Source organism: Choristoneura fumiferana, chromosome 16 (genome assembly GCF_025370935.1).
Source record: "Choristoneura fumiferana chromosome 16, NRCan_CFum_1, whole genome shotgun sequence".
Taxonomy (NCBI): Eukaryota; Metazoa; Arthropoda; class Insecta; order Lepidoptera; family Tortricidae; genus Choristoneura; species Choristoneura fumiferana.
The window spans coordinates 11584593-11598105 of NC_133487.1; the positions used below are offsets into that span (position 1 = coordinate 11584593).

At 36.7% G+C, this 13513-nt stretch overlaps 1 protein-coding gene across 1 annotated transcript; it reads right to left on the reverse strand.

Moving 5' to 3' along the window:
* Nucleotides 1-4587: 4587 nt before the first annotated feature.
* On the reverse strand, nt 4588-8631 carry Non3 (Ribosome production factor 2-like protein Non3). Its single transcript, XM_074099029.1, has 5 exons — nt 8521-8631; nt 8225-8440; nt 7178-7451; nt 5735-5876; nt 4588-4901 (listed from the first exon to the last, which is right to left on the reverse strand). The coding sequence occupies exons 1-5, from the start codon at nt 8541-8543 to the stop codon at nt 4612-4614; spliced, it is 945 nt and encodes a 314-aa protein (XP_073955130.1). The 5' UTR covers nt 8544-8631; the 3' UTR covers nt 4588-4611.
* Between the last annotated feature and the right edge of the window lie 4882 nt (nt 8632-13513).

Genomic DNA, 13513 nt, shown 5'->3' on the forward strand with positions numbered 1-13513 from the left:
TTATATTTTGCCCCAGGGTCTTTGGTTACCTACCTAGCTACGTCACTGTTTTTTATTGACCATACGTGCATTGTCATCCGACTTACATGAGTCAATCGGATCACTAGAGATTTTTTAAAATAAGAGCCAATGGGGGCTATCGTTTTTTGTCTCACTAGATGGCGCACTGTTGCGTGAGGTTTTTAAGTATGGCTTTCAAAGTCTGTTAATACGGGCATGAAAACAAAGTTTAGATTAAAATCATATTTAATACACCTTAATACCGTACCATAAAAATATCGAGCATGCCACAGTGTTGCATAGTCCCCGTTTTGTTCGGAAAAAAGGGAGGACAAAGGTTTCCGGAAGACAAAACTGTCTCAAAACACAGACATTCATTGCCCCGGAACGCATATTTGCCATAATTAATTTCAGATATTGCAAAATATTCACAAAATTATTCTAATTAAAAATAAACCCGTAGCTCACCCAAAAACTATGAGATTTGACATTTCGGAGACCTCACGCTACACTAGCGCCTCTAATGGCGAATTCATACGCGATAGCCCTCATTATACTAAAACAGCAAGTTAATTTAAGTTTGTATTGCTTAAATAAAAGCTTATTCAATCCAGCCAGCCAGCTAGTTCAATATTATATTCTTACAAACTTCCTCCTCACTTGTATATGGGAACGTTGATCGCAAACAAGTAGATGAAAAGTGGTCGGTTGTGTTTGATTACTTCAATAATATGTTGTGAGTTATAATTAATCGATCAACCGGCCATGCTCTCCGTTTTAATACGTCATTCGTAGTTATTTCATTTTATACCTAACTCCAGTAAATAACTAGGTATTCCGACAATGTCGGTCGATACCGATGCATTAAGTACCTACTTAGTTACCTACATTTTGAACGAAATTGTTGCTCTATATTACTACTTACCCATACATAAACGCTATCTAAACTGCCCAAAAAATAGAGAGTACCGAATGTTTTTAAGATAGGTACATAAATCTACAAATGTACATATATGTACTGTATACACGCGTTCAAAATTGCATGGACATGCTGAGGGCTATCGTTTTTTGTCTTTCTAGATGGCGCCACTGTTGCGTGAGGTTTTTAAGTGTGGCTTTTAAACTCTGTTATTACGGGCGTGAAAACAAAGTTTAGATTAAAATCATATTAATACACCTTAAAACCGTACCATAAAAATATCGAGCAAACACAGTATTTCGTAGTCCCGTTTTGTTCGGAAAAAAACGGAGGACAAAAGTTTCCGAAAGACAAAACTGTCTCAAAACACAGACATTCATTGCCCCGGAACGCATATTTGCCATAATTAATTTCAGATATTTTAAAATATTCACAAAATTATTCTAATTATAAATAAACCCGCGTAGCTCACCCAAAAACTATGAGATTTGACATTTCGGAAATCTCACGCTACACTAGCGCCTCTAGTGGCGAATTCTACGCGATAGCCCTCATTGCCTGACAGGAGTGACAGGCTTGCATTCTCTTTTATCGGAATTGTGCACAAATAAACTAGATGGCGCTAGTAGCGAAGCTCAATTAATCTAGTCTATGGTAGCTAGGTATTGGAACTGATGTTGTCATATCATTATGCTTATATTTCCAATTAGAAACTCTGAAGGGTCGGTCCCACAGCACTTTAAGTAAACTGTAGCATAATCTTTTTAAGATCGAAAATCAAATCTGGCGGATTACCTACCATTTCTTTTCATTTAATTCTCATTATTGCGACTTTAAATACCGTATAAGAAATTAATTAAATATTGTATTTATAATTTATGTAACTGACATACCTAATTATTTTCTATACATACGAAGTAAATAAAGTAAACCAAAAATACTTACGTTTACTAACTCTAGCAATCTCTGACATATTTTTGCCTGCCTTGTATTTTTCAAGCCTGTTTTCTGGCATGTTTTTTCTTTGTTTCAATTATTTACCAACTTGTCAACGAGTCAAAATTACAACAAGAACTCATTGTTATGATTATGTATATGAACGAATCCAACAATAGGTATTAAATCAACGAAAAAAGAAAGCGATAACGAACAACCAATACCTGGCCAGGCATATCACGATGTGCCTGAGAAACAATACGGCAGATCGATTAGAGTTATTAGCAATCGTCGATATTCCTAGGTTTTTTTTATTATTCGACTGGGTGGCAAACGAGCAAGTGGGTCTCCTGATGGTAAGAGATCACCACCGCCCATAAACATCTGCAACACCAGGGGTATTACAGATGCGTTGCCAACCTAGAGGCCAAGATGGGATACCTCAAGTGCCAGTAATTTCACCGGCTGTCTTACTCTCCACGCCGAAACACAACAGTGCAAGCACTGCTGCTTCATGCTGGTCTCTACCGGGCATATCGTGATATGCCGAAAAAAAGAAAAATTTAGATACGACGAGCGAAGCGAGTGGTTAGCATGAATTGTGACCACAACCCACGAGCCGAGCGATCGAAGCGAGCGTGCCGCGGTAGCGGCCGGCGAAGTGCCACAACCGATATGGCGGCGCTTCATGATATGCCTAGGAATTTTATGATCTGCCTAAACGTCACTAGTGAGTTTTGAACGATATGACGGATGTCCCTTAGCCAATTCATGATATGGCGCCATTTCACGATATGCCTAGGAATTTCGTGAACTGGCGGATTTTACGATTGGCCGCCGACATACACGACTTTATGCACTTAACATTATAGTACCTAGGCGACCGAGCTTTACTCGTGCTAAAACTCGATAATAAGCTTTTTCCCAGAGATATGAATATGACCAAGCTAGATCGATTTGTCATCCCCGAAAAGAAAACCCGCACATACCAAATTTTATCGAAATCTTTGGAGCCGTTTCCTAAAAATAAAGATAAAGATAAAACTAAACTACAAGAAACAAAAGTTATTTATTAGGTACCTACCTATCCGCATCGTACTTGACCCAATCGTTACCCATCACCCCCCGGCGGCATTGCCCCGTTGTTGGCAAACGAGATCTGCTGAACCAATTGCGGCTCGCTACGAGGGTCAGCGCCTTAGTGACATGAAATTTTACGTGAAAAATATATTCAGGATCACCTTGTGGGTGGCGTGAACGACTTGACTGGTTTTTTTTATGTCCATAACATAAATTTTCAACGCTAGGTTCGCACGAAAGGATTTTTTTATGTAAGACTTAGTAGGCAAAAACAACCAATCGTCTTACATTTTTTAACTCGATTAAGGACACAATTTGTTTATGGGTGCAATAAATTGTTTTAATTGATCTCAGAAACCAATGAGGGCTATCGCGTATGAATTCGCCACTAGAGGCGCTAGTGTAGTGTGAGGTCTCCGAAATGTCAAATATCATGGTTTTTGGATGAGCTACGCGGGTTTATTTATAATTAGAATAATTTTGTGAATATTTTGCAATATCTGAAATTAATTATGGCAAATATGCGTTCCGGGGCAATGAATGTCTGTGTTTTGAGACAGTTTTGTCCTTCGGAAACCTTTGTCCTCTCTTTTTTCCGAACAAAACGGGGACTATGCAACACTGTGGCATGCTCGATATTTTTATGATACGGTTTTAAGGTGTATTAAATATGATTTTAATCTAAACTTTGTTTTCACGCCCGTAATAACAGACTTTGAAAGCCATAGGTACTTAAAAACCTCACGCAACAGTGCGCCATCTAGTGAGACAAAAAACGATAGCCCTCATTACGTACAACCAAATCTAATCTCTTGGAATAGTTGGAATGCAATGATCACAGTAGGACAAAAGAATATAAAAACCGCCAAGTGCCAGTCGGGCACTCATGCGAAGGATTTCGTACTGTACCGAAAAAAACACCTTTTTGTATGGGTACTTCCCCAAAATAGAAATACCCAATTTAATTTTAAGAATTAAGTACCTAGCTAGTTTTATCATTTTGAAGTTATACATATTATAACAGTCATAGCATAGCAATACATCCTGTGAAACCAAGCGTCTTCTTAAATAACAAAAATTAAACTCTTCATCTCGCGATTATAGCTCAGTCAGTAACTACGAAATTCGAAGTTCGTATCGTACCGTCCCTCTCACTCTCGTATTAAATAACATAGTGTCAGCGGGACGGTACGTTACGAACTTCGATTTTCGAATTTCGTAGTAGCCCTCCTGGAACTGTCCTACTTGAAACTACCGAAAGCTAAAAGTCGAAACGAGTTGGACCGTTCTCGACTTATAATCGTGAGTTGAACTGTTTGGTTTTTGTTATATTCTAAATGTCCCTCGCCACGAGTGTTTAAAATAATATAACAATAATATTATTGTTTACCTAAATTATTTAGGTACCTAAACAATATATTTAGGCTAAATATTGCGATTGAAGAGATACAATACAAGCCCCTAAGACAGGCAGACGGACATTTGGATACCGGAGGTTTAGTAATAAGGGGCCGTTTAACACCGTTGGTATATGTAGCCCTAAAAAATTAAGTGAAGACGCAACTTTACCTAAACGTCACATTTCACGTAAACTTATTAAGTGTGGAAAAAACATTGGTTCCTCTTCACACTTGCAAATAAAACAAGGAAAATAAGGAAATAGGTTATAAATTTAATCATGTTTCCATGGGTTGTGCTTGCTTTGCAGTTTGCTTGGCTTGCTTGTTCTTGATCCGCATTTGTTTCCTCTCTTCTGGGGTTTTCTTCAACCCCTTCATCTTGCGAGTTTGCAGTCTGTTGATGTCCTGCTTGCCCATATGGATGCGACCCAATTTGGAGCCGAATGCATCTCTGGATATATTCTTCTTCGTAATAGTTTTTGCTTCTCTGGGAATCCTGCAGGCTTCTTTGTATAAATCATCAGCTGCTAACTTTGTTCTCCTGAGCTTGAAATCAATTGAAGGTCCTGGAATATAAATTATTATTATTATACTTAAAGTTCAATTACACTTTACCTACCTTACCTACCTACCAATTACCTACCTAATGTTCTAATATAGCCAACCAATTCAATTGTTACTTTCTTAATAAGTTCAGCCACGGCTAGATGATATCAGTTCAAATTCCAAATTGTAAGCATTGCTTGCATGCAATGAGGGCTATCGCGTATGAATTCGCCACTAGAGGCGCTAGTGTAGCGTGAGGTCTCCGAAATGTCAAATCTCATAGTTTTTAGGTGAGCTACGCGGGTTTATTTATAATTAAAAAAAAAATTGTGAATATTTTGCAATATCTGAAATTAATTATGGCAAATATGCGTTCCGGGGCAATGTCTGTGTTTTGAGACAGTTTTGTCTTTCGGAAACCTTTGTCCTCCCTTTTTTCCGAACAAAACGGGGACTATGCAACACTGTTGCATGCTCGATAACTTTATGGTACGGTCTTAAGGTGTATTAAATATGTTTTTAATCTAAACTTTGTTTTCACGCCCGTAATAGCAGACTTTGAAAGCCATACATAAAAACTTAAGATCGCGGGATCGCGGTGGATGCGGAAAGCACAAGATCGGTCTGAGCGGAGAGCCTTGGGGGAGGCCTATGTCCAGCAGTGGATGTCTTTCGGCTGACATCATGATGATGATGATGATGAGGGTTATACAGCAGGCCACAATTAAATGAATTTATGTCACACAGATAATGTTGTCTTGTACATGTGGTTGCAAAGGCAAAGTATTAATTCATAATTCAATCCATCGTTTATTTCATATTCACACAAATGGCTAGACAATCAAATACTAACCTATTTCTTCAAGTTCGATCCTGGGTGTCCGCTGTCCACTCTTCTTGAGCTGTATCCGGTATGACCTCATGTAGATGATGCCATCATCGGTGGCAGTGAAGCTGATAGTGTGCTCCAAGCCCTGGAGTCTTATAGATTCCACCTGAAATTGGAAGCATTATATTGAATTGTTGTAAATTAAAGACACAAGTCTTCAATACTCAAGTCTCAATATTGTAACGTTGTAGTTCTCTTATTACTAAATGCCTGGAATTGTGAGACTTAAACCAGAGGCCTTATTGTCTAACATGTCCATGGTCACACACAACCATCATTTCTATTTATCTCTCAAATAAATATAGTAAGTATAGGATGTTTTCAGGTAGAAAGAGATGATGAATGTGATTGTGATCATATAATCTTGTACAATCTACTCCAGGTTCTATGAGCTACTTGACTACTATGACAATTTTTAATGTAAGAGGCCCATTATGTTTTTAGAACAAAGGTCTACATCTAAATAAAAGTGCTGTATAGTGAACCAATTTCATTCCTATACTTGGTTTGGATAGGTATTTAACCAAATGTAAACAAATTTGTTTGTTTAAAAAGACAATGTCATTTGGTGTCTTGATTTGTTTTATTCGACTGTATGGCAAACAAGCAAGTGGGGCTCCTGATGGTTAGAGATCACCACCGCCCATAAACATCTGCAACACCAGGGGTACTGCAGATGCGTTGCCAACCTAGAGGCCTAAGATGGGATATCTCAAGTGCCAGTAATTTCACCGGCTGTCTTACTCTCCACGCCGAAACACAACAGTGCAAGCACTGCTGCTTCACAGCAGGATTAGCGAGCAAGATGGTGGTAGCAATCCTGGTGGACCTTGCACAAGGTCCTGCCACCTGCAAATTATTAAATATTGAAATTCCCCCATTAAACTAACTAAATACATTTCTGTATTGAAATACACTAGTCTAGTTCATATTAAAATGATAGATAAGTAAAATGTTTTAAATCCTTGAATGTACCAAATTTAGCAGCTGAATTTTGTTTACATTTAGTTAAATACCTATCCAAACCTAGTATAGGCCTCTACAAAACTTTGTTATGATGCCTTTTACATACATCATTTAATAGGTATTGTCATATATAGACAAATGAAAATATTTACAACAATAAAGTTACATGGTGGCCCAGGAATTAAATTCGTTGACTGTAAAAATTAATTAAAATAAGTATTATTTATTATCACATCTACTTTAAACAATAAAATAATGGTAGTCATTTCAGGATTATATAGTTACCATCAGATATTTTGGAGCAGCCAAGATGGTCAAAAATATCAAAACATGAACTCTAACAGCTTGAGAATAGAGTCCATGTTTCAATATTTTTGACCGCTTCAGCCTCTCCGATATATGTGATAGTGACTGTACTCTTGTTGAAATAAATTACTCTACCTTCTCCCTGTGAAAGAGATCAGTGAACAAGGATTTCAATCTCTTGAGATCACTGTTAAGGTCCCAAGCAGGCCCGTTAAATACCAGGCAAGGTTTTAAACCAGCGAGCACCTTCATATTTTGAAATTCAGACATAGCTTTGAAATTCTCTGCACCAAGCTCAATCATATCCAAAACTCCATAGTCAAATGTCCTGCCCAGTACAATGTTGTGGGGACGCTTCTTGCTGTGTGAACCAACACCAAATAACGCAGCCTCTTTCTTGTAGCACATTCTGTAATAAAATTAGAAATAGTTTTAATAGCTATAACATTTAATGCTATGCTACAATTAATAATAATTTATTCATACAATAGGTATGTTAGTTTTGACTATAAATAACTGTAAGGGGACATAACAGGTAAAATTAAGTTAATTTCTCCAAGTCACTAGTGGCCTAACTCTTACTATTTAAAAGATAATCAAGAATTAAAGAATTAAAGAATTTCGATGTGGAACACATTCAATGCTAAGAGCCCAACAGTTTGGTTCTCTGTTCATGTCCATAGGCATGTTTCTCTCCAAGAATCTGTCGAAGTTAACAGAAATCAAGAAAAACAAGATGTATAAGAGGTCTAGGACTTAGGACTTCAGAACTTTGTGTAGGATTTGTTGCCATGGTATTTCGCACTTTAAAAGACATCTGAATTATTCAAGTTAAATGTTATCCAACTAAAATTGAAAATATGAAAATATGAGTTTCTTGGTATATTTTTTTTTTATATCATGCATTGCATGCCTATAGACATTCAAAGATAGACACAGTGAACCTTACAATAAACACACAATACTATATTTTTAGTAGAGGTGATGTTGGTTAATGCTTCCATCACATTTAGAGATAGATAGACGCCACATTTAATAATTTCAACTTTTAATAATGTTTTAGTAATTCAATAATGTAAAGCAGTCACTTACACTTGTAAATTGATGAAAATTCAAGCAAGTTTGATGTTTTCTCCAAATACTAGTAGAAATAGCGTGCTAATGAATGCAAAATGCACTTACTTTTCAATAAGTGTCGCATCTTCGAAAGGGACGAAATCATTCTTGCGTTTAAGATAAGCTGCATCAGGCTTCTTCAAATCGTAAATATCTTTCAGAAGCTGCTTAGTCCGTTCTGATGGGTTTCTTCCTTGCATGAAAACACATTGTTTAGGGCCCTCAGTGGGTTTCGGATCCTTTGATTGCAGTACTTTCTTGCCTCTCCGAGTTGTCGGTTTCCTGGAATTATCAAATTAAAGTGAATACCACTTCCAATAAAAGTGTTAACTTAAAGAACAGTCTATTTGCTTTTAACTTACTTTAGTCTTTGCATTACTGCCATTGTCACCGTTTCCGTACTTCTATTCTAAAATAAACACGTGCGTGCGAAGCGTGCGATGACAAGAAGACAGCACAGCACAGCACGCACTGCGTTTGACACTTGGTTGACAGTGACAGCAAAGTGACAGTGACCGTTTATTTTTTCTTTCACATGAGAAGAGTATGCAAAAGAAACTTAGCCCATACGGCAACATGTCTAAATTATTTAGTTCTACTTTATTAAAATAATATCTTAATAATATTTTAAATGTGAAAGTTTGTGAAGATGTTTGGATGTTCAGATGTTTGTTACTCAATCACGTCTAAACCACTAAACTGATTTAGATGAGATTCGGTATACACATAGTATGAGTCCTGGGAGACCAGAGACCTGGGGGTCATAGGATAGTTTTTATACCGGAAAATTGCATAGTTCCCGAGTGATTGCGATAAACAAATAGTACGCGGACAGAGTCGCGGGCAACAGCTAGTATTAAATAAAAATAAAAAAGTAAGGAAAGGATTTTGTAGGTGTCTTAAAGAACCAGTCAGCTCTTCATTGATGCCTCGTAAAATGATAGTTTACTTAACAGCGAGTGACAGCGGATAGCAGCCTTAGGTAGCAGCTGGGTAGCTTTTGAGGATAACATAATGGACAAGAGCCCGCGACCTTAGACTATATACAACACCGCGACAGCTAGACCTTCGCTTTGTGAGGCTGAAAGTATTTTTTTTATTTACTTATCCCACTACACAGGTAAGAACGATTTCCAACCAACCATGAAATCTGTTTATTGGTTGGTGGCTTTAGTAGGTAACACCGTATTAAAATTTCACCTCAACTTCTTAGTGTAAAACTGAATTTTTTGTATATTTTTTTCGGTATGATTAGAAATCACTTCCTTCATTACCAGACACTTCGTAACTAGGTACGGTTACAACCCGTTCCCAGAACTTCTTAAACTATCTTTAATTTGAATAGACTCCTGACAAAAAATATTTCCGAAGCTTACATTTATTTATGCCGTTTTACTGCGAATAAATAATTAGAACTTAATTAATTCTTGAATACTTTAAGAAATTTGTACAATTTGTCAATTTATTTAAATTTGTATCAAGATTTTATCCTAGGTTTTTTTTTATTCTGCTGGATGGCAAACGAGCAAGTGGGTCTCCTGACGGTAAACGGTTAAAAATAGTACCTACCTATGCAAACTCTTTTTTAGGTTTCCGTAGCCGAAATGGCAAAAAGGAAACCCTTATAGTTTTTCCATGCGTGTCTGTCCGTCTGTTAGTCTGTTTCTCTGTCCTTCAGTCTGCGGCTTAGCTTAGAGACTTTCGGTACCTACTAGAAAGCTGCAATTTTGCGTGGATATACTTACAGGTTGTAACATTCAGATCGGTCTATAAACTAAACTATAAGACATAGTACGAAGATCTGTTGTCATCGATTTTAGTAACAAGAAAAACTGCATTATTATTCATACACTATTGTTAAAATCGAGCGCCCCTCGCCCTTTCGGTTTGAATATTTCAAAAAAAATCAAGATGGCAGTAAATAGGTATATTTCAAATTTACAAGGAAAACTATTACGTTTAAGTTTGCTTGAGAATCATTAGTAGTTTAAGAGTAAATAGCAGCCTAGGTAACGTAAAAAATACAAAAACTTGGAACGTTCCGTACAAAATCATTAAAAAGTATTTCTTATTTTTTTCCTAAGGGCTACGGAACCCTATCCTGGGCGTGTTAAACAAGCTCTTGGCCGGTTTTTTAAGTATTTGAGTCAAGTAGTTAGAAAACACGTTTCTACTGCGTAGGAACTACACAAAACTCCACTTTTTGTTACCAAAATAATGTTTATCACGTGTCGATAATACACTGCAAAATTTTGTTTTTTATCAATAACTCGATGCGCAAAAACAAATCAGTTTGTTTTATTTTGTTACCTGCATAAGTAATTACGTACTTACCTACATTAGTTCTAATAAACATTTATCCCACCCAAGCCATCTTACATCAATCCCTATACTTAGGTACTTGCTTATTTTTTTAGTAATAGACAAAGTAGTAAAGAACGACCTGTCTTTTTTAGGATTCCGTAGTCAAAATGACAAAAATGGAACCCTTATAGTTTCGCCATATGCCTGTCTGTCTGTCTGTTCGCGGCTTTATTTATAGCTGTAATTTTGCACGGATGTAGCAAGTACGCAGACAATATGGTAGGAAAAAAATTTGGAAAAAAATTTTTTTTAGTGTAACTACCTCCCATAGGTGTTTTTTTTCTGGACTAACATAATACATACATTTTGTGGAGCATAAAGAAACTAAGAAAGAAAATGTTTATTCGGCAATATCTTTGGACAATATACATTAACTTTGTAGGTAACATACATTAGGTAACTAAATGTTTAAGTATATATTTATAGCTAGCCGAAAGGGCTGGCAGCTCAGCGCAGCGCTGATTTTCAGCTGCAGCCAAATAAAGGAAAAAAAAAGATAAATACTTAGTTAAAGTACATGCCTATTTGACACCTTGAAAATATGTTATGTTATACATTATGTGCTGTCTGATGGATGTCGTTGGATAGGTCTTTCAAAACTATTAGTGGGTTGCCGAGTTTTTCGAAATTCATGTGCGGAATTACATTAAAAATTTACCACGAGCTTTGCGGTGATGGAAAACATCGTGAGGAAACCTGCACAATGCAATTCAATGGTGCGTGTGAAGTTCCCAATCCGCACTGGGCCCGCGTGGGAACTATGGCCCAAGCCCTCTTGTTCTGAGAGGAGGCCTGTGCCCAGCTGTGGGACGTATATAGGCTGGGATAAAGATCAAATTTACAAGGAAAACCATAAAGGCAAAGTTTGCTTGAGAATTATTAGTAAGTAGTTAAGGAGTAAGATATAAAATATACTTATGTACCTAAATTTGGAAGATTCCGTAGAAAATACGAAATCCTTAGAAAAATATTACCTACTTACGTCATTTTTAGGGTTCCGTAGCCAAAATGCCATAACCGGAACCCTTATAGTTTCGCCATGTCTGTCTGCCTGTCTGTCGGTCTGTCCGTCCGCGGCTTTACTCAGGGACTATCAATGCTAGAAAGCTGTAATTTTGCACGAATATATATATGTAAACTATGCCGATAAAATGGTACAATAAAAAAAAAAATTTTTTAGAGTACCTCCCATAGACGTAAAGTGGGGGGTGATTTTTATTCTCATCCGACCTTGTAGTGTGTGTGTTTGAAAAAATCAGGATGGTAATAAGTATATCAAATTTAGAAGGAAAACTTATTAGTAGTTTAAGAATAAATAGCAGCCTAATATAAAATATGCCTAAACTTGAAATTACTGCGCGTGTGTGTGGGAATAATTATTATATTCCCACACACGCGCGCGCACACACACACACACACACACACACACACACACGCACGCACGCACGCACGCACGCACGCACATTTTCATTTTCATTTTTCTTTTTTTTTTAGTTCCGTACAAAATACGAAACCCTTTAAAAAATTATTGCTTAATTTTTTCGTAATGGCTACGGAACCCTATTTCGGGCGTGTCCGACACGCTCTTGGCCGGTTTTATTTTGATATTGGCTACGGAACCCTATCTTGGCCAGTTTTTTACTCAATAATACTTTTTAATCTCACTCGCTTAGGGTTACCATACGACCTGGTATGCTAGGACATGTCCTGGTTGATTAAAGCGTGTGTACCGGTGTCCCTCCACAATTTTAAGTCCCCCGGTAGGGACTATGTATATACGAGTATATAGTATGACTAAACAATAACTTTCCAGCCATGCATGACAAAAAACGAAAATAAAGTAAGACACAGGAAGTAGGTACTTACTAAGAATTAAATTATGTTATGATTTTGTACGGATTAATAACTATTTAAAAAAATGCATTTTTTATAAAAATGCAGGTCAACATTGTTTACCTTGTTTCTATTCCTAAAAAACTGAAATATACTTGCTTGAGACACTGTCAGTAGTATGTAGTAACCTAAGCAAACCAGTATCGTCTAGCAGGGCGCAGAATAATGTGTGATACGATTGCAGAAACCTTACCGGGATAGGGAAAATCCCTCGAGCAATTTCGTTAGAGTATGTATTAGTGTCATTTGATCGAGGCGTGACGCAAGAGTGGGATTGGGAATGGAAATAAGCGGTTGCAATATTAAAATTTGTTTAATTTTTCTTGTTTCTATGTTTAATTTTGACGTTAAAAAAATATATTGCTGTGTGTCCCCGATTGATTTGATTTTGGAATGACCGATTTTTGAACACCCTATTTTTCAGTGTACATACAATAAGTAATAAGCTACATACTTTGAATAAAAGTGACCTCAAGAACAGTCTTTTAAGTGAACAATCAACTTAGAAACAAGATTTTTTTTATAAATTAGTCATTAAAACAAACTATCAAAAATACAACCACATTATTTTTAAGTACGATTTTCCTCTACTGCCTACACCTAACACATAACATCAACGAGCTGTTGAACCTGCTAGCAGTAGGTATATACATATATATAAATGTCTAGGTTTCCGTTGAAGTGTTTAGATACAAGCGCAGAACAAAACTAAAGAATCCAACCCCAAAAAAAAACCGGCCAAGATCGTGTCGGATACGCACAGAATAGGGTTCCGTAGCCATTACAAAACAAATAAGTAATATTTTTCTAAGGATTCCGTATTTTATACGGAATCTTCCAAGTTTAGGTAGGTATATTTTATACCTTAGGCTGCTATTTACTCTTAAACTACTAATAATTCTCAAGCAAACTTAACCGTTATTATTTTCCTTGAAAGTTTGATATACCTACTACCATTCTGAATTTTTCCTTATATTTTCCACCCACCGGTTTAGATTTTAGAGGGGGGGCACTCGATTTTAATGAAAATTAGCACTTTAAAGTTGAATATTTTGCAAACAAATCACTGAATCGAAAAGTCGTTTTAGCAACCCCCTA

What these genes read in the sequence shown, in the direction of transcription:
- Non3 (XM_074099029.1), bottom strand. Translation starts at nt 8,543, where the DNA reads ATGGCAGTAATGCAAAGACTAAA. An exon ending in GATGCGACACTTATTGAAAA is followed by an intron (nt 7,452 to 8,224) that starts GTAAGTGCATTT and finishes ATTTTATTACAG; the next exon opens with AATGTGCTACAAGAAAGAGG. An exon ending in ATCTCTTTCACAGGGAGAAG is followed by an intron (nt 5,877 to 7,177) that starts GTAGAGTAATTT and finishes TTCCAATTTCAG; the next exon opens with GTGGAATCTATAAGACTCCA.